This window comes from Hippoglossus stenolepis, chromosome 11 (genome assembly GCF_022539355.2).
Source record: "Hippoglossus stenolepis isolate QCI-W04-F060 chromosome 11, HSTE1.2, whole genome shotgun sequence".
In the NCBI taxonomy this organism is placed as follows: Eukaryota; Metazoa; Chordata; class Actinopteri; order Pleuronectiformes; family Pleuronectidae; genus Hippoglossus; species Hippoglossus stenolepis.
In genome coordinates, this window is record NC_061493.1 from 11,056,902 (window position 1) to 11,083,636 (window position 26,735).

The 26,735-nt window shown below is 41.1% G+C and overlaps 2 protein-coding genes across 5 annotated transcripts; both read right to left on the reverse strand.

The window, feature by feature from the left end:
* Nucleotides 1-714: 714 nt before the first annotated feature.
* LOC118118006 (phosphatidylinositol 4-phosphate 5-kinase type-1 gamma) lies at nt 715-15,888 on the reverse strand. Of its 4 annotated transcripts, none has more exons than XR_004697853.2 (18): nt 15,541-15,887; nt 11,209-11,237; nt 11,017-11,106; nt 10,755-10,885; nt 10,535-10,652; nt 8,863-9,015; nt 7,858-8,157; nt 7,103-7,311; nt 6,936-7,019; nt 6,241-6,289; nt 6,059-6,143; nt 5,751-5,942; nt 4,551-4,707; nt 4,387-4,455; nt 3,734-4,289; nt 3,509-3,543; nt 1,939-2,019; nt 715-1,834 (listed from the first exon to the last, which is right to left on the reverse strand). XR_004697853.2 is itself a non-coding variant. In XM_035170761.2 (18 exons), exons 1-18 carry the CDS (start codon nt 15,614-15,616, stop codon nt 1,832-1,834), a joined length of 2,457 nt encoding a protein of 818 aa, XP_035026652.1. In that variant the 5' UTR covers nt 15,617-15,888; the 3' UTR covers nt 715-1,831. The 4 variants fall into 4 exon arrangements, 3 of the variants coding, with proteins under 3 accessions (XP_035026652.1, XP_035026654.1, XP_035026653.1); XM_035170761.2 differs by lacking the exon at nt 3,509-3,543 and adding an exon at nt 2,982-3,056 and having other exon boundaries at nt 15,541-15,888; XM_035170763.2 differs by lacking the exons at nt 3,509-3,543; nt 15,541-15,887 and adding exons at nt 2,982-3,056; nt 11,716-11,877.
* Nucleotides 15,889-17,269: 1,381 nt separating this feature from the next.
* On the reverse strand, nt 17,270-21,292 carry LOC118118007 (phospholipid hydroperoxide glutathione peroxidase-like). Its single transcript, XM_035170764.1, has 7 exons — nt 21,177-21,292; nt 20,055-20,149; nt 19,303-19,447; nt 18,819-18,970; nt 18,329-18,353; nt 18,139-18,198; nt 17,270-17,777 (listed from the first exon to the last, which is right to left on the reverse strand). Exons 1-7 carry the CDS (start codon nt 21,243-21,245, stop codon nt 17,745-17,747), a joined length of 579 nt encoding a protein of 192 aa, XP_035026655.1. The 5' UTR covers nt 21,246-21,292; the 3' UTR covers nt 17,270-17,744.
* Nucleotides 21,293-26,735: the final 5,443 nt, after the last annotated feature.

A 26,735-nucleotide genomic window follows, 5' to 3' on the forward strand; every position in this document is an offset into this window, starting at 1 on the left:
CAGTGGCCCTTTTCAATGTCCACTTCAGTACAGGCTGTCTGTGCAGTCAGCAGCTGGAGACAAAAGTTAGAGGTGTTTTTTTGTTTGGCTGAGGTAGAGCCACTCAGATTTTTCATGCACCTCCTGGGTGCCGGGCCTAAGCTCTGCTTCTAATATGGGGTCCCTGGGTGGTTCGGGGCCCAAACTGCACCTGTGTGGATTTCAGGATCAACTGGCCTCTGCATCATCTTTGACCTGTAACTGCAGAACTTTGAAACCGGGCCGAGCCACCAAGGCCGCAGGGGAGAGCTCATCCAAAATTTCAGACCTTCGCTAAGGCCCAGAAAGTGGCCCTTTTCTAGTGTCCATTCAGAACAGGCTGCTCAGTAGTCAGCAGCTGACACAAAGTTAGAGGTGTTTTTTTACTTCTGGTTGAGGTAGAGCCACCAGATTTTTTATGCACATCCTGGGTGCCGGGCTTAAGCTCTGCTGCGAATATGGGGTCCCTGGGTGGTTCGGGGCCCAAACTGCACCTGTGATCAGCTACAAACACTGTCGCTCACAAACTGGCAGGTTAGCGTCAGCATACTCACATGATACAGTAATAAGTTACAGCAGTGCTCACCGACACAGACAGGAAGTTTGAACACGGTCAGGTTGGTTTCACTGAGTATCACCATGTATGATGGATGGAAGGAGGAAGATGTTTTCGGTGGTTTCTCACTAAACTGGACAGAGAAGCTCAGTTCTGTTTATTCCGCGTCGTTCACGTCCTGTTTGATGTTTCTCAGATATGTCACAGCCAACATGCTCATAGCTGCTTCAGACCTTCACGGTTTATAACATTAAATGGAAGTTACATTTAGCTTTTGACATTTTGACAATTAGGGAAGACAGAAAAATCTCCCAATCACACATCACATGCATGCAAACACATGCACACACTGACACATGAGGGCACGTACAGACTTACATGCATGTGCTTGAGCACACACAACACACATTTTCTCCACAATATACAAAAGATAATTAGATTATTTTTTTCATTTGATGTACATTTTCTAAACCTGATAAGGTGTAAATGCATGGCTGCTATAGATCTGGTATTTACGCATAATATAATACTTTTTATATATTTCCTCTTTTTTTTTTTAAATGATTGCTTTTAAAATGATGGGACTGAAATATCAAAAACGAGTTTGTCGATAAGGCATTTTGAAACACGACCATTCACTGTCAGATCAAGTGGATCACCACACACCACTGGAGAAACAGAACACGGTGCAAACACACAACATCATTGACCGTTTCAGTGTCAGTTTTTTCACACAATAACAAACATAAATGGTTTCAAATGACCGATAAAGTGCTAAAAATCAAGATTATATACAGCATTGACATGCCCCTAATGGAAAATAAAAGCATGAATAAACTCATAATCAGTCAAAAAGAGGAACTGGGATCCCGTCCTGTACGTCTGTATTGCATAGCCAGAGCTGGCACAGTGCATGTGACTGATGGACACTAAACACCTCCACAGCAGGACCAACAACACCACCTGACTTAAAGCCACAGAATTCATCCCTAGTTCATTTCTCCACTTGATGTCAGTCAGATTGTCCATGAATCAATAGTTTAAGATTCATGAATTTTTTTTTTCTTGCATAATATTTTGATAACTGTTTGTCTGTGCATTGTCGTATACTTCTAAATTCATTCCTTCGAGTCTGTCACAGTTGGCGAAGCGGGGCGTCCGCGTGCAGCTTGGCCACCCAGGGTTGAATCTTCATCGAGTCCTGGCGGCTTTATTATTAAACCTCTCAGCTCCTGTCACTGCCGTCTCCACCTTGAGTTACTGAGAGGGAAACAGGAGGATTATAACAGGTACACGGCAAAACAAACACATGCACTCTGTTCTGTGCATTAGCTGTAAATCCTGACTGTGAGATGCACACTCACTGTCTCACTCTCCCCATCTGAGCCCCTTCTGGTGGCTGAGCTGTGCAGAGGAGAGTACACCCAGCTCCGATCCTCCTGAGTCTGCGGTCGTCACATCCATCCAGCAGAGGGCAGCAGCGGGGGACAGAGGACGAGAGCAGAGGAGTGAGTTGGGAAAAGACATATTTATAAAAACATCGAGTTGATTAAAGCTGAACTGTGTGATTTCACATGTTCGGTCAGTCAGTATGTGATTCATTATTACTGCCGACAGGATGATTTGTTGTGTTTTAAATACTAATCACTTCTTGTCTGTAGAAATGGGCCTACATTTTAAACTGCAATTTAATTTAGATTAAATAAGGAGTCTCTGTTTGAATGGATGAAATTATATTTTGGCTAAAATGGGTGTAACCTTACATCCAAGACAGTAGAATCATATTTTCTCAGTCAGGTAACTGGAACACATAAGATCCACAATGAGCACAGAATTTTCTCATTAAGTCTAATTTTAGTTTTACATCAGAGATTAGTTTTTTTTTTTTTCCCTCAACGATTCAATATCAAGTGCATCAGAGTTCAGTAACATTAGAATTTAATTTAATGGGTGCTTCTTATGTTTTCTTGCCTCTACTGTCAAGTGCAGCTTTAATAAACAGGTGATTTTCATCGTCACACAGAAGATTTCATTGTAGCCAAGCACGGACAACACTGATCAGCTCCTCTGTTCTACCTGGGTGCCAGGGGGCGTAACCTCGAGGGATCACTAAGCCAATACAAGCGTCTAACTGCTGGGCAAGATCCTCAGACATCTCATTATGTGCAGACTCATGCTCCCTGTAGATGCATAGAAAGGCTGCATGGGAAGGTGCAGTTCTTACATGCAGTACCTCTTTTTGCACATGACACTAAATAAGTCATGTATAATGCGCTGTAGCTTTATTTTTAACTCCTTCTGAGGATCTGTTTCTCGTGACAGTCCCAACCGTCACCAGAAATGCCACCGTCTATGGGAACATCTCCCAGCATTACAAATGACTCCCACTACCCTGGTGGTGACTTACATTGTAACTCAAGCTAGAGTTTAGCTTACGACGGCCAAGCACTGGAGAGTACACCCAGTATCTGCCGTCTGCGTACTGATGGACGGACACACACAGATGAACACAGAGATAATGTGTGGGCAGGAAAAGAAAGGGAATTGAAACATTACACAAGTAACAAAGGAGAACTACAATGGATGGTGTGAAGCGATTATTAGAGGTTGGGAGGAAGAAAGAAAGTGGAAATGGAGAATAAACGCAATAATGCATGAGCAGAAATTCATACAAAAGACAGAGTAATGGAGAGCTGTGCATGACAATGACGGGCAATTGAATGTAGACTGACAGATAGAAATACATCATGCTGGAAGGAAAGACAACCCCAGTGTTCTGCTGGTGCATCCAGAAGCATGAATTAAGATCAAAAGCATTTTGGACAGCGAGAGCACCGCGTAATACGTGCATACCGCAACACACACACACACGCACACTCACATGCACACTCACACACTCACACACTCACACACACACATACCCCACGCCCTCACCATCACAACTCTACCACGCTGTCCTGACTGTGCCACTGCAAGAGACCCAGTGAATAAAAGAAAAACAGAGGAAGAAGAAAAACCTTTACCCTCTGGAAGTGGATTCATCCATTATTGATATAATGTATATTTAGTGTTCTACATTGACACTACACCTTTAACTTCACTTCTTTGAAACTGTTTTTCATAAAAAAGGCACCAAAAAATTGAGGACAGCAAACTTACAAAATAGATGTCGGACACCTGCACCTCTCCATCCAAAGAGTTGTGGCTGCCGGACAAAGACAGCTGATTGCACGACGTGCGCGGCACCCGCTGAGGCACCTGGGGGCTCGGAGGGACAGAGGAGGGAGGTGTCGAGGGGAGAGGGTGAGAGGAGCTTTGGGTGGGGGAGTAAGAAGACGCGGGGCAGATGGGAGTAAATGCCGAGGCGGGAGGAAGCGTGGAGGCGTTGGCCGAGGTGGGACGTGTGGATGGTGCGGCTGAGTGAGAGATCAGAGGAGAGGGAGTGGAAGTCTGAGCAGCCGTGGGAGAGGTGAGTGGTTTGGTGGACGGACAGATGGATGAGGAGAGCGTGGTGGAGGAAGACTTCCCGGCGGCTTGGGCAGCGGAAGAGGAAGAAACGAAGGAAGGAGGAAGGGTAGAGGAGGAATGGGCTGCGGACGGACTGACAGAGGGAGGGGTGGAGGGAGTGAAGGTGCCGGGCTGATGATCCAGTGACAGGTGGCCGGGAGAGGTCCTCTCTGTCATCTGTGTGAGCTCCGTGCTCTGGGGGATTTTACTGTACGAGGCAGAATGAATAACACTGTTAAAATACTGTCACACAGGCAGCTCTGGAAGATTTTCTAGTATTTTAAATCCTGGATATGTGTTTTCACCTTAACTCCACCTCCACTGTTATGGTGTCCTGCCTTTCCCCATGAACCTCAACCACCTCTTTTTGTGACCTGAAAAAACACAAAGTTTGATGCCATCATGTCTTACATCTGTACATTTTCCCAACAGAAGATTACAAATCAGATATGACTCTGCATATTCTCACCTGACCACACTCGGTGAGTGCAGTTGCCTCCTGTAGCGTGGGTGCTCCGGTGTATCGAAGGGGGTGGTGGGTAAGGAGTTGTTGGAAGAAAGCGTGGTCGCAATAGACGCCGTGGTGGCGTCTTCAAATGACGGCGGAGTGCAGGGTGGTTCTCTCCCTGCAAGAGAATGGAACATTTGATACAAAATAAGACATGTGCAAGACGGATGGTGAATGCTCTGTATTTGTACGGAGCTTTTCTTGTCTGCACGACCACTCAAAGCGAGTTGCAGTACAGTTTTTGCCATTCACTTTCTCTATGAGAAGGGGCCATTCGGGGTTCAGTGTCTTGCCCAAGGACACGTCGGCATGCAATGGAAATGAACGAGATAAAAATAAACTGAGACCAAACGAGCAGGAGTGTGTTTGTACCTCAACAATTCAAGCAAACTGCCATTTAGATGTTCAACACATCCCAGACAATTACTGTCGATGGTGTTACTTTGTACGTTTTGCATTGTGATCACATTATATCTCTATCTAGTCTCAACTCGTTTAGATTAAGTTTTAATTTGATTCAGTTGCAATTGCTGTTAATCTGCTGCTGCCCTTATTCCTCCTCAGGGATCGATTAAAGGGTCACTTCATGACATTTAAAGAGAAAATGCAGCTCTCAACTGCACAAAAGTGAAGCTAATAACGTGCTAAAGTTAGAAAGACACAAGGAAATGAGGGGAAACTAGGACTCGCCAGCTAACTCTCTTCACCTCTGTCAAGGAGGTTATGTTTACGTCTGTTTGTTTGTCTGTTGTCGCAGGATTACAAAAAAACTACTGGATGGATTACCAGGAAATTTGGTGGTATGAAATAGAACCCATTCAAATTTGGTCTGGATGTGGATCAGAATCTTTTTTTTCCCACTTTCTTTAACCTTGTGAGATTTGCTTCCAAGAAAATTACACTTTTCCATCCACCAAGAAATTAAAATGTTTGTTGCCTTTGCTTGTTTGTTATTTAGGAGCATTATGCAAAAAACTATTCATCTTATTTCCATGAAATTTTGTCAAGAGATGGAGACTGAAGTCTCTAAACAGTCTCAGACGAAGGACTTCTGGTGTTGTTTGGAGTGAAAAGTGAAGACCTGTACCCTCTGCTTATAGCCCTTCATTATACTTCAGGTCTTTCAATCACTGTGGACTAAGAGTTAATTAGAAGTCCTACCATTGTCCTCCAGCATGGGGAAGCTGTGAGCTCCGCGCAGGTTCTCCAGGTTGTCCAGGTTCTCCAGGTTGTCCAGGTTCTCCTGCCTCTCGTCGCTCACTGAGGGTCTCTGTCCAGCTGAGCTGGTTCCTGCACTGGACTTGGACATGGAGAGAGCCCCTCGGCCCCTCTTAGATGGAGAGGATCGCAATGCTGTGAAAGCAGGGGACACATATGCTCTCATTCCAATGTGGATATTATTTGCAATGTTGTCATCAAACATAAGAATGTAGAAGGGTATAAGGTTCGTGCACATTTTGCAGACTCACAGCTGCTCTTCTTGAACACAATGGTGCTGCAGAATTTGAAGAACCTGTCAGCATAGAAAGCAGGTCTGTGGACTGACACTGTGTCCTGTGGACGAAAAGAGACATCAGGTCAATGCAACTTCATTGATGGTGCACTTTTCAGACATAGTGACAAAATGTCTAAAAGTGGAAAAACTACTCACCCCATCATGGATGAGCGACTTCCAGGAGTGCTCCAGTTTCTTAATCAGTCTGTCAGACAAGACAATCAATTATTTAGCTCAGCCAGTGACTCACTGTGGTTACCTGGCAACTCCGAGGCTGAACCAGAGGCTACCGTCCTACTTGCATTAGCAGTTTTAGATCTGTTTTAAAAGACTTCACAGTTCTGTTTCTCCTCCGTTTAAACACAGTCACACTGTTTCTCTGTGATCTCTCATCATCTTCTAATATTCCTTGCAGACACATCAAGCCTGGATTTCTATCAGCCAAACCCCGAGCATATCCTCAGTGTGAAGCCATGGAGAAATATAGTTTTTAGATGTCCAATAAAATAAATTAAAATAAAAAATAAATTAACATTAGTGCTACCTATACCTCAGACTAAGAAGGTATCTTAAAACATTTGTATATCATTTATAATTATATGATTCTTTATCTTTATTACCATGAACATATGAGACCCTGGTCAGACCTCAAACAGAGGTCTTTGTGTATCCTTAGTTGTGTCCATAAGAAATTCAAATGTTGGAAGCGAGTTGCAGACATTTTACATTGTGGGAAACTCTGAAAGAAGAATTTTTTTTCTTTAAATTCACATTTTAAATTATGTATAAATTTATTGATATTACAAAGGTAAACTGTGAAAGACCTTCAACTGCTGCATTTTGTTGCCCACCTGTAAGACTGTAGAATATCAATAATCCCGATGAACAGCAGGAGGCGCTCTCCCTTACCACCGACAGCTGGAATGCCACCCATACTGCAGACAGACAGGAGAACGTTACCATCACATGAACAATTAAATGTGATGATGAGGACAAATGTCGTGAAATAAGATCTCACGTGTCGTCATGGTCCAGTGTATCCCTGCATGTGGAGCCTCCCTGTATAGACTCCATAGCAGTGGAGTACAGGGCTCTCTGGGCTGCCGGCCTCTTTTCATCCCCCCCGGCCGAAGGCGAACCCTGGGACTGATACTCTCTCTCTGCTTGGGTCTTATTGTGGACACCAAGCAGCAAACTGTAGTCCATGATCTTAAAACTCTCCAGAACCTCAAATGAAAAACACACAGGAGCAACACTTTAAAACAAGCTTCCAAGAGAATTACATATTTACCTTCGCCTAGAAGGTTATGTTTGTTTGTTATTTAGCAGGATTACACAAAAACTACTGACGCGATTTACATGAATTGTTGTGGAGAGACATGACCCAAAGAAGAACCCATTCAAATTTGGTACACATAAGATAATAATAATACGGTTTCATAAGGGAACTGCTGAGCCTTGATGGAGGCATATGCTCCACTGAGTGCTATTCTAGTTAATGTAAATGTTATAATTTTGCAGCCCTGGGGCAATGGTGAAAATTAACATATGCTTTAGAAATACATAAACCACATAACCTCTTTTATTCTGCCTTTTGCTCTATAATTCATCTAATAAGAGATGAAAATAAAATAAAACAACAAAATAAAATCCATCCGTCCATCCATGTATTATCTAGATTGTTAATCCTTTGCGGGTAAAATAAAATAAAATAAAATGCTGCTATTCTACTTCTCTACTATTCACCCCCCTCCACCTCCTCCTCTCTCTCACCAGACAGTCTCTCTGTAGCGTTTTGACCAGAGCACTGTATGTGTCTTGGTCCATAATGAGGCCGTCAGGAACGTCGCACAGAAAGTCCAGGTCTTTGAAAGTAGGTTTGGACTTCTCTCTCTCCTTCTTGGAAGCTCGCCTCTTGTACGTAGAGCCCTTCAGGTCGAACTTGAGGTGCATGCGTACGGAGCGTGGTAAAATGTTGTTCATCACGACAACTCTGATGTTCTTCCCCCCACACTGGACGCAATAGAGCCCAAAAAACTTTGGCAGCAAAGTCCGGGGGTTCTGGTTCAGGTTCTGGAGAGAGGTTGGTGGAGAAGACAAAGGAAAAGAGACAGTGAGAAATGAAGAAATATTGTTTTGTAACAAGTCACTTAGTCTATGTGGTTTGGCCCCAGTACCGTGCACCTGCCACTCAGCGTGGCCCACCCGCAGGCCTCAGCCCTCACCACTGTGACTCTGCTGTGTGCATGCTTAACCTGTTATGAAGTACTTAGCCCAGGTCTTAGTCAGGTTCCAGCTCTCTGCTCTGATCTCTTACAGGGCCGCCTGCTGGCGTCACTGCTGACTGAGGCCAACACCAAGGGGTAAAGAGGATAAAGATGAGCACAAGTTCCAGCCCCTGCACTGCACTGCACTTAAGCATGTGCTCATGTACACAAGCACACTATCATTACATTACTTACCATGAAGTACTTTTGAACTCTCAATCCATGTTTGCACTATTCTGATTTGCACTACTCTCCTCCTATCTACCGTGTGCCTTATGACTGCATACTATGTTGTACTGTGTACTCAGTAAAACTCGAGGCCAAAAGGTTTTACATTTTTGAATATGTGCAGAATGGTAATATAACATTTTCTTTCATCTAGTGTAAATACAGATGGCAAAGAAATCTAAAATGACCAGTTTCCATAAATATTGCCTGCTTGTGTTTGAAATGAAATATTAACGTTAAGCATTTGAAATTATGCCAATGAGAGAGACTCTGTTTTACTTACCATGTAGTATCCAGGGAGCAGCTTCTGTAGAAACTCAGCCTCCTTGTGCTGCACGGTTTTGACGATAAACTCATCATCACGGGTGACGTAAAATATGGAGCCACTAGCTCCTGGATTCGTCAACTCGATCAACGGCTCATTACACAGAGAATACTAAAAGCAGCAGGGACACAGAGGAATGAATATAGATTAGAATATGTCAGACAATTTTACTCAAAATCTTTGAAAAGACAGTTTTGACATAACTTATCTTGCTTTGAAGAAATAATCTGTCCCTCTAGAAAAGGACGTCGAAAGTGTCTTTAAATGTCATTTGTGAGGTGTTGTTTAACACGTTAGTATTTCCTGCAGGGCTCAGGTTGGATCCAAAACAGCTTTCAAATAGCCAACAAAACACCAACATGTCAACCCCCGCACAAAGTATTGCTCATCAGCAGCAAAAATGGAACTTTGTTTTTGCTTGTGTAAGGAGATGATTATGATTATGAGAGTAAACTGCGACACGGTTTGACTTTTATTCCCAAACATCAGTAAAACCTATACTTTTTGGGGGGGTTACTCTATAGATTTCTGTGGTAATGCTGATTTCACTTACTTTGTGTCTGTGCTGAATGCAGAGGGGACTATTAGGATTTATGTGAAACTGAAGTGAACAATTTTAAACTGCACAAGTGGCAGCTCAACGTGAACAGCAGCATCAGTGGGTTTGAATTCACACCCGACGTCTCACAGCCAATAAGACTTGAATGAGAATAAGAGACTTAAGTTGAAAAGTGAGAGAAAGTGCCCGTTGGCTTTGCTAATTTGTAACCAAGTAATTCTATTTTCTGTGGCTCAGTCGACACAATGCAATTAACACTGGTACCCCACCACCAACACAAACACATGCAGACGCAGACCACTCGCTGACTGTCTGCTGCACTACTTGGAGTTTAAAAAAGGCAGCTTTAGTCTTCTAATCTCCCTCTGGCACAGGGAGAGAGTGAGCTTAAACATGCAGCTGAGTTCACTGTATGTCACCACATGTGAGCGCATGTGGGAGGGGTGGTGTGGGTGTGTGCACTGTGACATGCAAAATATGTGAGGGGGGGTGTCTTATTTGTACGTGCGTGCTTTTCTTCTGATGTGTGTGGGTGTTTAATGATCATCATCACATCTGATGTGATGAGGAGCAGGTTTATTAACTCTATTAATCATTAGTCAAATCCTGACCCTCACATTAAGCTACAGTATGTTTAATATACTTGGATCACACTGTGATTCATCCCACTGATATTAGATAAAATGTAAAAACACAGATTTCTATGAACTGTAATTTGACAAATTAAAAATTCCCATAAATGTGTATTGCTGTTTATGTTGCCCTTATTTTGGCGTTTGTCATATTTAATAATGTATTTAGCAGTTATTTTTAAGCAAATATTCATGAAAAATAAATAACTAATAAATACAAATACAATTTACACGTATTTTCTTTCTTTCTCTTTCCCCCTCCAAAAAAGAAGGTCCTATCAAATGTTTAACTATAGGTGTTCTGACGCAAATAATTTTGTGTGGTGTACGTATGCATTATTCATGATGATGTAGTTGATAGCAAACAATTCACTTGTTCATGTTATCAAGGAGATACTCTCAATGCACCAGGGGTCATCAGGGAAATGTAAAATCTCACCAGGTAGTCATCAGGTCGGATCCCAAACAGCTCTCTGAAGTAGCGGAAGGCAACAGGAGCGTAGGTTTTAAACCTGAAGTCTAGGTAGTGGTGGGCGGGCGTGAGGTTGCTGCCTTCGCTGTGTGGAGCAAGGCAGGGTCGTTACAAAAAGTGCAAAAGAAGCGGAAGTTTTACATAAGACGCTTCCCACACAGTTGTGATCACACGCATACAAACGCACTTGGGGAAGAAGATGCTTTCGACCACGTAGAAGTCCTGCATCAGCACGTCTCTCTCAGGCTTGGAGCTGAGGTTGCCAACGGTGTAGCCAATACCCAGCTGGATGGCCCCTTTCAAGGCAGAGGAGGTGGTCTGGAGGTGGAGAAGTGAATAGAACAACAGTGTTAGGCGTGGGTGGAAAGTATTTGATGAAATCGTGACTCAAAGCCAACCGAGAAATAGACAAAAGACAAAGAGACAAGTAAAGAGGAAGAGGTCTATACCTTCTTGTATGTCGTCTCTCCAGAGGCGTCGACCCTCCTGTGGCCGATCTTCCTCTCGTTGGCTAGGCCCGCTCCGAACGGGGACGGCATCTGTCACAAGGAACAGAGTAGATATGGTTTATGATCCTATCAGAGGTCATATGCAGAGAAAACAAAAGGGGACAAAGTGAGAAGTGCGAAGTGGCTTCTCACCTCTGTTGTCTGAGCCCTCCTGGCTGAATCTGTGGACAGAAACAGATTGAGAAATAGATTGAGAAAGTTGTTTATGATATTTAGCATGAGTTAGAAATGAATAATAACTGATTCAGTTGAATGAATACCAACCAGCCTCAGGACAAAAATAAAAATGCCCTTTTATTTTAAGAAATGTATAATGTGCAATCATTAAGTTTTAATATCTTATCTATCATCATCTAAATATCTTAAATGCAGAAATGCAGACATTTCAAAATACATTATATTATTCAATGATAACTGCAAAACTGATAAAAAACAGAGCTCCAGAGCAGCTACAAATGGACCTTATGCGTTGATTAATGATAGATATAGATTATATATATTATGCATATCACCATAACATCCTTCAGCTCATTCTAACTCTACTGTTTATTTTAAAAGGAGGATGCACAATTCCTTTATTGCACCAAATACAACTTAAAGCTAATTCTGCAACTAATTCACCAGACAATCTTAACTCACCGGTGAAGAGTTCAATGCCTGCAGGTAATTAATAACAAAGTTTGATAATCCAGAGAGAAAGAAAAAGAAACACGTCAAAACCAAACTCTGACATTGAGCGGTCAGACCATTGCAGAGTAGGGTGTGTTTTTTTTCTATCCCTGGATCAGTCAGATTTGTACTGAGAAGGTAAAAACTCTATTGGATTGACTTCCTCACTAATCTGAGCGCTGTCATTGGCCGAGGTCACCAGATCACATCGCCGACCAATCACAGAGGGGGATTAGGAGGAATCTTTCCCACCCAACACGATGGACACAACTGGACCGTGTCTCTGTGCTTTGAATAGGATGATTGAGCAGGAAGGAAGTGAATGAGAAAAGGAACAGTTGACTATACTCCACTGTTACTACAAAGCACTTTACATCGTGGAGCTGAGTCTCAGGTCATGTGAGGATGAAGATTAAGAGAAGTGCTGCTGAGAGAGCAGGGATAATGAATCTTTAAGCCATGTTCTAGCACACACCACACAACTGTAGCGTATGTTGTTATAACTGAGGCACTACAAAATATAATGACACTCCATACACAATATGATAAAAAATAATGACTTCTACTAAAATTTTAACTAACAAGCCTGACGGTGAGGTAGTACAGTCCTGGGGACACATTAAAGGGATAGTTCACCCCGAAATGAAAATGTACTCATTATCTCACCAGAAGTGGCTAAGCTAGCGGAGGATAGCATTTCCGAGAGTCCCTGAATGCACCTCGTCTGAAGATATCAGCATTTAGGCTTTAAATATCAGACATTTAGGCTTTAAAACTTGGTGTAAATGACCTTGTTTCGAGTCAAATATGAATGTCGGGGCTTACAGACACTTGGATGACACCACAGGAGCCGTATCGAGCCATTTAATGTTTTTTTTTACTTTTGAAGAAGTGGTCACCATTTACTTCCATTGTATTGGATTTGGCTTCAACGCTGTTTACCCGTGAAACTCCAAAAGTGTTTAGTAGAGTCAAACGCTTCACCCAAAATGTTCCCTTTTGGATGAACTATTCCTTGAAGTCAAATGCTGAGTCTTACATGCTCATAATGACAGTTAGCATGCTGATGTTTTGCTGGTATAATGTTTACCTGGTTTACCATCTAAAATTTTCAAATTAGTCTGTCATTAGATTTAAGTTGGTCACAACTAAATTGAAAACTTCAAATGTTGACCTGATGGTGGCACTAGATGACAAGTCAGCAGATCACCAAAGTCATGACAACACCTTACATTGCGTCCTAGGGGGAACTTTTCCTCTGTAAAACCTCATAATATCATCGGCCAAGTTCAAGTTCAAAGCGTTTACTGTCATATGTACAGCCCCTACAATGAAATTCTTTCTTTGCCTTCCACTATGAATACCGTAAAGTTAAAAAATATCAAAGGAATACAAATATAATACACAAGATACACAAATATAGCAACAAAGACACAGCGTTTAAGAGCGGAGCAAGCAAACACGTCTGCCACGGTGAGCCCCATGAATACAGAAACTGTCAATGGCCAAGTTCTTTATCTATAAATGTAAAAGTGAAATCCCCTTTTTGGTAAAAAAGAAGCAGAGTCCTATATTAGAACATTATCTCTTGTAATAGAAAAGCTGTCAAAACCTTAAATCTATGCTCCAAATTTAACATATTAACATCATTTTAATGCTGTAAATATATTGAGTTTTGATTGTGTGGCAGTTTGTCTGTTGTTTACATTATTTCTCTTCTGTTGATGATATTGTAAATTTATATAGCTTTTCTATAGTCTTAAAGATCTAGGCAAGATCTATACAGATCTATAGTTTCTATACAGCACTTTTTATGCTTGCAGACAGGAGGAGCTGGGGATTGAACCAACGATAATTTTGGTGATTGATAGAGGAGAAAACAAGATAAGAATGCATATAACAAATTCAATGTAAGTCCATCTAATATTGGTTGAGATATTCGAGTCAGGACCGAAGTGGACCAACCTAGTAACTGACATCTCCATCCCTAGATCCATGCCACTAGTGCGGCTGAAAAAGGGAAAGCATTGAAAAATATTTTGGTGCATGAAACAAATTTGGGAAATTGTGCCAGAACACACCATGGTGACAAAATTCAGCATTCATCTGCACAAACAAAAATTGACTGGATCCATTTGGGCGCACACGGCTACTCCCACCTGAAACCTCATTAATGCTGCATTAGAGCCTGTAAGACAGAACAATGAGTATCCTAAGACACACAGACACACACACACACACAATCTCTGTAGGATTAGGGTCACGCCAGAATAATGTGCCACTGAGCTGTGAGCAACAAATGGGACCAATTTAGCAGTTTTGATCATTATGTGAGGAACTGACGAGTTGTAAGACGATGAGTGATTTTAATGTGTTAGGTAAACTGACTCAGTTTGTGATGAAAAATTGTGTGTTAATATTAAGAGACGTTTGCCCTAAGGCCTGTGTATGTGTGTTTGTAAGAGGATTATATCTCTCCCTTGTCTGAACGTGCCCATCCAAAGAATACTTGTCGGACCTGCTCAACTAACGAGGACCAAATCTGCTTCTCTCCTGTTCGGAACATTATATTTGCAACATCATAAACCCAACGAGGATGTCCTGCCATTTTTTTTTGTAGCCAACAACATCGTCAGAGTTGCCGGGAATTGATACCCACGAGGGATTAGTGTGTGGTTTATGCTATAATTCCATATCAGATTATGTAAAGCACTCTTCAGATTTAGCTATAAAGAGGACATGGGAAGAGTTATGAAGACACACAGAGGTTGAGGAGAGGGACAAAATGACACAGGAGGGAGAATGTGTTTATCATGGTGCTGAGGGGCCCTGTCACACAGAGGTATGGCTCCTGCAGATACAAATGACTGCATTTGGTGCCTCTTTAGGACCTTTTACAGCATAAACATCGATCATGTCAGGAACGGTAGACGCCATAGGGACCAAAGCCCAGTCCTAATGAAGCTAAAGGTTAATTTTTAGGTCCTAACTAAGGTTATGGGAAAGATGTGAATTGTGGTTATATAAATTGATGTTAGGATTAGGCATGAATTGGTTAAGGTTAAGGTTAGGGTTAGGCTGTCCACAAGGAATGAAAGTCAATGCAAAGTCAATACATAAGGATAGCTGTACTTGTGTGTCTATACTTGTTCAGGTATGTTTGTGAGGACCATTATAAGCCTAAACCTTATGGAATGAGAACATTATGGTAAAGTGAGGACATTTGGGTCAGTCCTCACTTTCTGACCCCCTTTAAATTGAAGGTTACGACTAAGGGTTAAACCTAGAATTAGGTTTCAGTAAGGCGTTTAGTTGTGATGGTTAAGGTTAGGGTATACGGGTCTGGGGAATGCATTATGCCAATGAGTGTCTACACTAAGAAAGAAGTACAAGGCTGTGTGCGTGTGTGTGTATAACCTACATGCAAACAGTTGTGTGTATGCAGACCATTACACACCTTGTGTTTGTGCCAACCTGCAGTGAACCACTAACACTGTGGAGCATCCACAGCTGAGCAGCCTTGACTGTGACACTGTTATCTAACCAAGCTATTGATTATTCATTTCCACAGCTTAGGTTCCTCTCACTACTATTTTCTGCTTCTGTCTCAGTGGAAAAAAAAAATCTCTTATGCTTTTCAGTCCTTGTTCAGTCTGAACACATTTACATATGGCTGCATGACAGGATCTGCTCCCTATAGATCCATATTCTCTCCTCCAGTGCACCAGCAGGTTTGGATACACCCTCTGCAACGATGGAAGCATATGAGAATGAGTCAGACGGAGACATACGCACCAGTGTCCCCCAGGTCGAGCTGTATGCTGAGGCTGGCAGAGCCGTCATCTCCGGGTTCCGCAGTGCCCCCGTCCATCTCCAGGACGAGCAGCCGTGTCCCTCCTCAATCAGAAGAAGATGCGCGCCTCCACTCAATCCAGAAATCCCGCCATGTCACCGTCCTCGATGCTCGCTGCTGCGGTCAGGGCCTGTAGCTCCACGGGCGTGTGCATGTCTCTGTTTTTCCCGTCAGACTCGGAGACTGGTTGAGAGGCAGCGGTGCCGCTCATCTGTGCCGCTGCTGCCGCTGTGCGTCAGCGCTCTCACGCAACGGATGAGGCGCGTGCAGCTCCAGCATCGTCGTGCCCAGATCACGAGGGACGTTTCACCGTCAGCGCGAGTAACAACATATTCATATTAGAGTATGAAATTCAGTGATAACCCCCACATTACAGATAACGAAACAAAATAAAACTAAAGCTTACACGATGAAAGTTAAATTGTCCTGTTCTAAAACATAAATAAATCACACAAGGATAAATTATTAATTCAAGTCAACATTTTTGATATATGTTTTTTTCTTCATCTGTTGTAAATGGCTGCCAGTGTAGCAGCAGCAGCATAAAAACAAAATATTTTACAATGTAGCCCAATTTTTACCCACAGCCGCTCCACATACCACAGGAAGAGGGCACTTGGGCGGTGTGAGCGTGTTTCTCAGATCTGGGCCACAAGTTCACCACAGCAATACCACATGTCAGCCAAAGGTGGCCCCAATTTCTTTTGCGCTATTTGAGCCATATTTACCATTTGCCCTTTTAGTTTCACATCCAGATTACACCTTGCCTAGAGAAACACGTTTTCAAAAAAGGACCACATTTTTTGGGGGGTTTATTTGGGCCACATTTGCTATTTTACAAGTGGACAACTTCAGCCTCTCATCCATTTCGTCCGGACCACAAGAAGGCCACATGTGCCACTTCATTGCCTGAAGAAGACCACACCAGTATGCTATCTGCGTAAATCTGGGTGTAGTCCTTCTCTCATGTAAAGTGGAGAAATGTGCCATGATTTATTAGCTGAATATATTTAAATCGCTTATTTTTCGTATATTTACCACCTAATATTCATATATTAATATGTCATTAAAAAACGGTTTATCTCCAATATTCAGTGAAGAAATATAAAATATCAAGAAATCTAAACAGAGTTTGGTGCATTTGTTACAGCGGCAGCTCTACAGGTTCATTAATCCTCATCATGGGTAATTGTCCACCGTTCAGTTGTGTTTCAGTGAGTGAATGGGACTACGCAGTCAGCGGTCCAGCCAAGAGCTTGATGGGTTTTGTTTTTTCTCCAAATAAAAAACGATCAGACACGGAGCAGTTATATAGTGTTGCTTCAATACTCGAAACAAGACTTCATATTGTTGCATTTATATATGATAGTTCCACTCATACCATTTAAAAGGTAATGTCTCTATTTACAGGTTCATACTTTCTTGTTTAATTGGGCTTCACTTGTAATCAATTAAAAAGGTACCAATTAGTCTCCTAATGTACTCTGGGTAATACTGAAATTTGCACCGTATTGAAATATTGAAACACTATAAAGCTTTACACTTGGCAGGAAATAACTAAAGCATTATTAACTTAAATCTAATCTTATTGTGTAAAGTAAAACCTATTATCGGTTACAAAATGCAAGTAAGCTGTTCAAATAAACAATGTATAATATTCAAACAACAGACAACCATTCACACAGCATTTATTTTCCAAATTAAACAGATTCTAATGGTACAATAATGGGCTCTTTCATAACTTAAGTGCGAACAATATTATCAGTAGTATTTCAGAAATATGTGAAACTTATGGCATCTTATATACTTACTTTAAACTGACATTGAAACATGCACAAGCTTGTAAACTAACATTCAGAAAGGATAAGATGGTGTTTGTGTGAGACAAAGGAACGGCTGTTTTAAGGCTGAAGTAAAATGTGAAGTTTCTCTACTCTGATAACTGTTGAAACTGTCCTCTCACATGGTCTTACAGGGTTTGGTGTGGGTGAGTTCTGGTAGGTCAGTTGCACGCTGGGGATCATCAGGCTTGCCCTCCCCAATGTTGGGTTTACAGACAAGCCGTCACTGGTCCAGACACCCACACACACACAAATACCCTTATGTCCATGGAAGAGGTCAAGGGTCAAACGAAGACGAAGTCATATTATAGGTAAGAGGGGAGGTCTTTCTCCACCACCTGCAAACAGAAACAAGTAGAAACTTTTACTATGACAGAGATGATGAATGACACCATTACAGACCATGGACAGAGAGTAATTGTTCATTACATATTTGATCAACGGATTATTAATTATCAGTAATTAGCTTCCCTTTATAATCCACTATTTCTTCTAATTGTCCACTATGACAAACCTATTGCAACAAATTGCAGGAGGAAAATCCAATAAATTGAGATTAATAATGTTCCAACTAAATCAAAAGATCATGAAACTAAATGCAAATGCACATTTCATATAGTGTAACACTAAATGGTGCATCTCATGGAATGCATGGAAATATGAAACTACAAAAACTATTTTGGGTTGAATGCAACTTACATCGGGATTATCCATTGTGCCGTATCGCTTCACCACTTGTCCTTCTTTGTTTATAAGAAACTGTTGAGTAATAAGACATAAACATATTAGCACAAATATGGATTTTAAGGAAATTGCGGTAAGAAAGTAGAGCTAGAACTGAGGATGCTCATTTAAAAAGGGGTTAATGGGAAGTATATTAGCGAATTACCTTGGTGAAGTTCCATTTGATGTTACTGTGGAGAGAGAGGCAAAAGGTTATTATAACACAACACATCCTCCATTGAACACAGAATGTGGAGTTCACCTTAATTCTAGTTGGTTTCATGTGATTACAATAATGAAGCAAACCTTTACAACAACAGGCAACAGGGCAAACACGGTCAAGGCTGTTTCACTTGCGATTAGATTCACCTGCAGTGTTGTAATCATGAGCTGCCTTTAACTATTGCTAAGTTAAAGAAGGACAAAGTGAGGATTTACAATATTTCCAAATCCACTTAGTGGTAAAAGCCATTAATTATTGGTTATTTAAATATACAGTATATTCAAAGGGAAAAAGCGTAGTAAAAGACTAACAGACACACAGTATGACTCCTTTACAGAGGAAATATTATAATGAACATTTGGCTAATGAACATGTTTGTTGCACAATGTCATCACACTTATTAAGTCAACAGTAAAGTTGGCCAGTAACTCACTTTCCCAAGAATCCCTTGCCTTTGGGCTGTGCCTTCATCCACTTCCACAGAGGGTGAACATTGTCTCCATTCACATCAATCTTACTGAAGAGATCAAACTCTACATTGTAACCTCTGGCAAACTCTTTAATCTCTGACTCAGTCCCTGGCTCCTGTATAACACACACACACACACAAATATATTAGACAAAGATTATATTGATCGTAGTTTTGCAACTGAATTGATACAGCTCTATATGGTATGAAAACAAAAGATGTCTGTTTGAACTGCATAATGGTAAGATGAATAATCATTTAAATAATTATCCAACCAGAAAACATTGGGAGATGGAAGGAATGTTCAAGATGAACAGCCTATAGTTTAACAGTTCAGGGGTGATGTGTTGTATGAATATCATAACTGGGCAGTATTCTTGTGATATGGTACAGAATAGAGAAAACGAAACAAACAAAAGCTCTACAGTCATCAGGCTATGCTTGTTACCTGTCCTCCAAACTGGTTGCAGGGGAAGCCCAGGATTCGTAAACCTTTCTCAGCGTAGGAAGCGTGCATCTTCACTAGCTGAGTGTAGTTTATTTCGGTCTTTCCTCATTTGGAGGCAACATTTACAATGATGCATACAAACCCTCTGGCAGGAAAAAAAAAAAGCAAACAAGAACATTTGTCATATTTGTAATGACGTCTATTCAGAACAACCACAAGACATTTCAACTCCATACTATTCCAATTCTTGCAACTTAAAGGGATAGTTCACCCAAAAATGAAAATGCACTCATTATCTACTCACCACTATGCCGATGGAGGGGAGTCAAGTGTTTGACTCCAAAAAACACTTTAGGAGTTTCAGGGGTAAACAGCGTAAATGGCAAATACTTCTTCAAATGTAAAAAAACTAACATAAAATGCCTCCATAGTGCTCCTGTGGTATCACCCCAGTGTCTGTAAGCCCCGACATTCAAATTTGACTCGAAACGGTTTTCAGCCTAAATGTCCTCTATTATAGAACAGAGTTCTCACTCATCTCGTCTCAGTTCTCACGATAACTGCAGTTACTCCATTTGGATCCGGCTGCAACGCTGTTTACCCCTGAAACTCCAAAAGGGTTTTGTCAACTCAAACACTTCACCCACCCCTCCATCAGCATAATGGCGAGTAGTTAATAAGTGCATTTTTATGTTTGGGTGAACTGTATAGCATAAGGATGTATGATATTAAGTTTTATACATTCACTTTACCTGTATTTTTCAAGAGACACCTCATTGCCATCGATATCCTTGGCCGAGAACTCGTAGATGGACTTGGCGCTTTTCGGGTCTCCCACCTGAGCACACTGCAGAAAGGTGAAGGAAGGTGAGAGGGTGTGATTGAGTAAGACGTAAAGTGGAGGAGCTTATCATGGTTAAAGTCCATGGTGGCAAACCAAAGGGCAAATATAAGTTTCAACTTGAGAAATACACAAGACGAGTCAGGGCTTGGCAATAAAACAATATCAATCATTATCGCAACATAATATTAATCAGTAGAAATAAAACAAAAGGTTCAACATTGATGAGATGCTTCTGTGATTTTCTGTTTATCGATCCTTTAAAATTACAGCGGTCACTCAGGAGCACACGTTAGTCTTGAAACTTCACAGTAATACCAATGTGACATTTATCATGATAATAATCCTTATGGACTGACGTCAAATAATAATATCTATGTAATTTATTGGCCATAGTGACTCAGCAGTAAAATGACTGATCCAGATCTGAGGAAAGACATGGACGTCAACAACCTCTCATTAATCTCAGTGCACTTTGGCCTATTTGTGTCATAAAGCGCATCTCAACCCATCTCAACCCATGACATTACATGGAAAACAGATGTCTGCGTTTAAGTCTCGCACAGGAGCAGAAAATAACTGAATAAGGAAGTGAATGTATCACACAATCAGGGGACTACCAACACGTAGCTTTTAGAGTTTAACACAATGGATGTTATCAGCAGCTCTAACGGTATCTCTTCATCTCAGAGTGTCACAGTGAAACAGGCCGAGAACAGCAGTCACGACACTACAGCACAAACACAAAAGTATCTGGTTGGATTTAAGCTCCAGCAGCTCGAGTCAACACCAAAGATGAAGTCGACCAGACTCGTTCTAACTGGCGGCTGGGTGCCGACATTACTGCAGGAAGCTAGCGGCGGGAGCGGCATCACAGTCGGACCCATTTCTCCGTTGCACCGCGTTTAAAAATAGACGTCCTGGATTTGCCTGACCTCTAAGCGCAGTTTAAACAGGCATCGGACACGTACACGGTTGAACCACAGAAAAGAGTCAAGGAGGGAACACACACGGAGGCGTCCTGTACACTCACCATGCTTCTGACTAGTCCTCTGTTCGCCACCAGACACAACAGCGCTGTGCGTCTCAGGAGCTGCAGCATGGCACCCGCTGTGACGTCAGCTGTCACGTGTCGTAGGGCGCCGCCCACTCAGCAACACGCCACCCTTTTAAACTTTATTGGAAACAAGAAACGACCTGAGAGGGAAAATGTCAACTTTTCAAAAGTAACCCAGGCGACGACAGGATATTAAGTTAAAGGTAATACAACACAAGTAGATTAATGAATGTTAAACAATAATTCTTATTCAGGCAGCATTAACAAGTTTAGTACAGAGAGATTGCAGTGTTTGCCTCTATTGAAATCAGGTTAATTATCAAGACGTGTAAGTTCTCCTCTTTTATGACTATACCTCAGCTGTATTTGACATGACGTGCAGTGGGTTAGCTTAGTACAGTGGCAGAGAGAGCTCAATGCAAATCAAGATGACAAGTACAAATAGAGACAACACGTACAAATTAAGAAAACAACTTCACAAATTTGAAGACACATGCGCCTTTATCCCACTCCACCTGACTCCTCACTGACTGCCCCCCCTCTCCACTTTTCCTAAATATGACCGTCTGAGCTTTTTGCAGTCAAACTTATTTTTTGAAAACTTTCAATAAAAAAAAAAAAAAACCTTCAATAAAATCAAACCTTCAATAAAATTGTCCTCTTTTTAGGGGAAACAACATTAGCATATTATCACCTTTCAAGTTGAAATGGCAAAGTTATTGCCCACCAGTTTTTTTATTTACACACATGTATACAGGTTACATGTTCACCCGTGTCTGTGTTTTTGTTTGTTAGTTAGTTTTTTATTGGTTCGTAGGTTGATGTTGTTTGTTAGGATTACGCAAAAACGTCTTGACCAATTTGAGCCAACCTTACTGGATGGATAGGGCCTGATGGGGCCGAGAAGAACTAATTCATATTTGGTGTAGATGCAGAGTAAGGGGCTGATCCATGATTTTTCCCCCACTTTCTTTAAATATGTTTAATGACAAACTAGAACACACCCAGTAGAGCACATACCTTCCCCAACAGTTCCCTAATGAATCAGCAAAATCCTTTAATTAAGTCTCTGAGAAAGCACATCTTTGACATATTATCACCTGCTGCTAGAAAAAACTATCAAGGGATAAGATGGCATACATACAAAATGTATTTTATGTGATGAAAAGAAGACAAACAGAATATTTTAGTCAGGTTCAAAGATAACAAAGACAAAAGTAAGAGGATTTTTTTCTGCTGATAAGCCAGAACCACTCCCTGACTCACTAGGGGAGGAACCATGTGATAAGATGTCTTGCAGGAATGTGACATCAGACTTCTTGTTGAAACGTGTTGCTGCAATAAGGGAAATAAACCTCCTCCCTTGGAAACCCTGGTAAGAAACAGAGAGTGTATTGAGTGGAAGGCTAATGATGCAACCTTCTCTGCTCTGTGTGTGTGAACATTTATTTGAGTTTTAATTGAGAAATATGAATGTTTGCACAAAATCTTCATTGATGTCTTAATGTGTGCAAGTTTTCTGAAAGCAGAGAGACATTTAATAAAATTAAAAAACTATAATTTTCACAGATACAATATATAAAGTATTATATATTACCACTGCCCAAGTTATACGTTAACCAATCTGACTCATGGGGTGACAATAGAGGAGAGCTGAGTGGACAGTTGTTTAAATATCAGATTTACGAACTGTCAGACTAGTTGTAAATGAAAATAATAAATGACAAATGGCTTTTTTTGTTCAACATTATGTCTAAAAAATGGAACTAGAGCAGAACTGATACGGAAAGTGATCAAATACAGACTTAACTTGTGGAAATTAGTCGTGGAAGTTTCATTATCTTTCCAACAGAGGGCGCTATCTAACTGCAGGAAAGATTGGTGCATAGAGTCGAAGTCCTTGTAGAATATCTCTGGTAGAGTCCATAACCTTCTTCATGTTTGAAGGCAACATGCAGGAAAGTTGTGTTGAGAAAGAATGATGACGTTGGCTGTAATATCTCTAACCCAATGTTAAGTAATTGCTACACGGGACAAGTTGATCCCTGCATCTTGGATCATGTTTAGATGAGAGCTGCCTTTTTGAAAAGGTGATGGTATAAATCTAAATCCCAAAACAATCACATTATAAAAGACAAGATACAAATATAACGTTTTTAAAAAGTAAAACATAAGAAACGCAGGTTTATTTAAAGCTAGCTGACACATCATCTACACTGAGGGTACATGAGTGGAAAAGGTCTACCTACAATTCAGATTTATTATCACTTTGAGAAACCAGGATCAGATGACGTTATCATTCACATGTCTTTTTTAAAATAATTACAGTTTCTACAGTCATTAGACCCCATTGGCACTGAGGTTCATGAAGAGGGATTTGACCAAACCGACACGCCGTACAGCTGAGCCCCGTCTAGATCACTAGGAGAAACTACTGCCTGGGATCATTAAAGAGATGCTGCACGTGAACTCGCTGTTAGTGGTGGCAGCGGGTTGTCTGCCCTCTGACACGCACACATGCATGCTGACATGCACAGTATGTGCATCTGGGTAATGTGGAGGTTGTGTCTTCTGAGGAAGACGCTTTTAATTAGGTTCTTCGACAAAACACAGAATCCGCCACAGGTTTCCACCTGAAACATCCAGTTTAAAGCCTCTAATTAAACACCTCATGCAGCCAATTAAAACTCAAATCAAAGACATCAGTGTCCAGTTTTGCTTTGTGGAGGAGGAGGTAGGTGCTGTCATTAGTCACCGCTCTGTCTGTACTCTATGGAAATAATACTGTAGATTGGATGTGCAAGTGTTTTGTTTTCGACCACAAAAATGTATTATTGTGTAACTACCTCACATGAACTTTACAGAACAACTCTGTTCTTTATGTATTTATGCATCATGTGTGGCTGGACAAACGTTCAAATGTATCTGCACCTGTACACACACACACACACACACACACACACACACACACACACACACACACACACACACACACACACACACACACACACACACACACACACAAACACGCAACTTTAATTAGAATGATGAGGATAATAAGGTCACAAGATGACATTTCAGACTGCTGCATGGCACACGTATGTTATCCTAACAACAGGCTGCGTATCATTTGAAAACTTAATGAACAACTGGTTTAGGCTACCTGTTTATGAACTGAACTTCAGCGGCTGCAGTGTAATTAACTGTTCCGATCTGAGGCAGGACTGGGCAGCACGCTAACAGCTGCTATAGGTCAGATGCTCAAAGGCCACTGCAGGCGAGCTGCAGGCAGGTGCATGGAAAAAGACAGATGTGCAGGCGAACAAATGTAGAATATGTACGTTTCAGACAAAAAAAACATGCAGAGGACAAATGGAAATGTTTTCCCTATATGAAAAAAATTTGCTTCAACAGTTCATCTTTAATTCCACCTAAGTCTGCATATACAGTGCATGGTCTGCAGAAGACATGGTCACTTCTGATCTATATAACTACAATCTTTGTGATCTTTTTTCAAACAGCACAAAGCATCTTACTTGTTTTTACATCACAGAGATATGCTGGGTCATACACCAGAGAGCCAGTTAACCCTGCCTAAATGATATCGTGTTTGTGGAAAAGCGGCATCGTAATGAATAGGAAGAGACAGCAAACACAGAAAAACAAACAAGTTTCATATAAAAAAACAAAAAACAGTTGCCTAGAAACAACCTCTTCTAAACCTGACTCCCCTAACCGCCACCCCCACCCCCTGCGACGCACACACTCAAACACACACACACACAGCTTTGCGCACCGTAGGAGATAAGATCAGATGCTTCAAGAAAAGTTAGGGTTATTTCTCACTGTTCCTAAGCAACAAGTTTGCTGTTTTTGCCGTTGCCGTATCTGTGACGGCTCCTCTGGAGATTCATAGTCAGAAACACAAATCAAGTTGACCACAAAACTTTTGATTCTCAGAAGTTTCTCTTATAATTTAAAGCACAGTTAAAACTGGTATTACCTGGAATGGACAACGGGGTGTTATGTAAAAAAAAAGAGATGGATGGATGGATGGATGGACTATATTTATTATATAGCTGTTGAAAGAAAAACCATGTGCAACAATGATGATTGCAAGCTTCAACCAATTCTATATATTTAATAATTTGGCAGTGATAATTTTAAATGTTATGTTACACGTGCAGTGATATCAATAAAAGGAGCCTACATATCGTATCTGCACCTTGAGAAGCTTATTGATGCTCGTGTAACTACTCCAGGTATATGCAAATTGCATTCACGTCAAAAATCCAATTAGGATCCTGTTGAAAAGGACCTCTGATGTGAACACCTACACCTACACGGCTGCACATTCTCGCATATTTTAAAATATGTAACAAAAGGGCTGTAATGAAAACAGATGGCAGCCTATATTTGCATTGGCAGGGAATCTTTTACATTTAACCCTCACACTCCGAGGGGCTTGGTTGGCAAGGCAACAGGTTCTGCAGTCTGTTTCCCATGACTGCATCTCAATGGTCCAGATCAGCCTCCTTATCCCTCCATCTTCCCTGGGAGAACAGAAGTAAGAGCAGGCAGGCGTGCCATGTGTTGAAGCCTTCAGTGTTAATACTGACAGGTGAATGCACCCCCCCCCTCACCACATCCTACACTCGTACCTCTCAAATCCATCCTGAGGATCGACTTGACCTGACCTTTAAATAAATCAAATGTTATATTTTAGATTAGTAAGAAACCTCAACCTGCTTTTCAAATGTTATCTTCTTGTTTCCCAAACCCTTATTTGAATAAACCAAAGGATTAAATATTTATTCATGGGAAAATTCTTCGAGTTCTTAAAATAGATTAAAAAACATCAGATTGTGAGAAAAATGCGTTGTGATATCAGTGTTTGGTAGTAACACAATGTATCTAAAGAAATTAAATGTATTATTAAATGTTAAATATATATAAAAGAATACATAAACCGAGTAACTCTAGGTAGTTACAGGAACAATTTAAATAGGTGGCAATCAGAATAAAGTTACATTCTAGAAATCAATAGATTACACCAAGGCATCATCTTTTGTCTTCATTATTCACAATTCATAATTTTAAACACTTACTTGTAGCTTAGTTGAATGTTTAGTTTAGTTTAATACTTATTTGACTAATTGCCTATCCAACAAGCTTGGCTACCTGGTCAGCTGAATTGCTACCTGACAGCACTTCAGCCTGTTTTCTATATTCACTATATTAGCCAGCTTGATAAGCAGGTCTTCAAAAACAAATCACAAAGTGGAGATCAGCTAATTTACAGCATATGTGCACTAAATCTTTGGCCTTCATTTAAATCCAATGCAATGTTTATACACCAACCTACAAGTCTGGGAACTTTCAGACAACAGCTTGACAACTGCAACCTTTTACATGCCAGCATCCTTCTCGGTGCAGCATTGTTCACATTTAGTCCTTTTTGCCGGACTATCTGTTGTGACGTTGTGCATCACACTGCTAATGTAAACCAAACTTTAGAATTTGTAAATTAGAATA

Coding starts and splice junctions, on each gene's coding strand:
- LOC118118006 (XM_035170761.2), bottom strand. CDS start 15,616: ATGGACGGGGGCACTGCGGAACCCGGAGATGACGGCTCTGCCAGCCTC. Junction 7,312..7,857: donor CGCTACAGAGAGACTGTCTG/GTGAGAGAGAGG, acceptor TTTTCATTTGAG/GTTCTGGAGAGTTTTAAGAT. Junction 2,020..2,981: donor ACTCTAGCTTGAGTTACAAT/GTAAGTCACCAC, acceptor TGACGACCGCAG/ACTCAGGAGGATCGGAGCTG.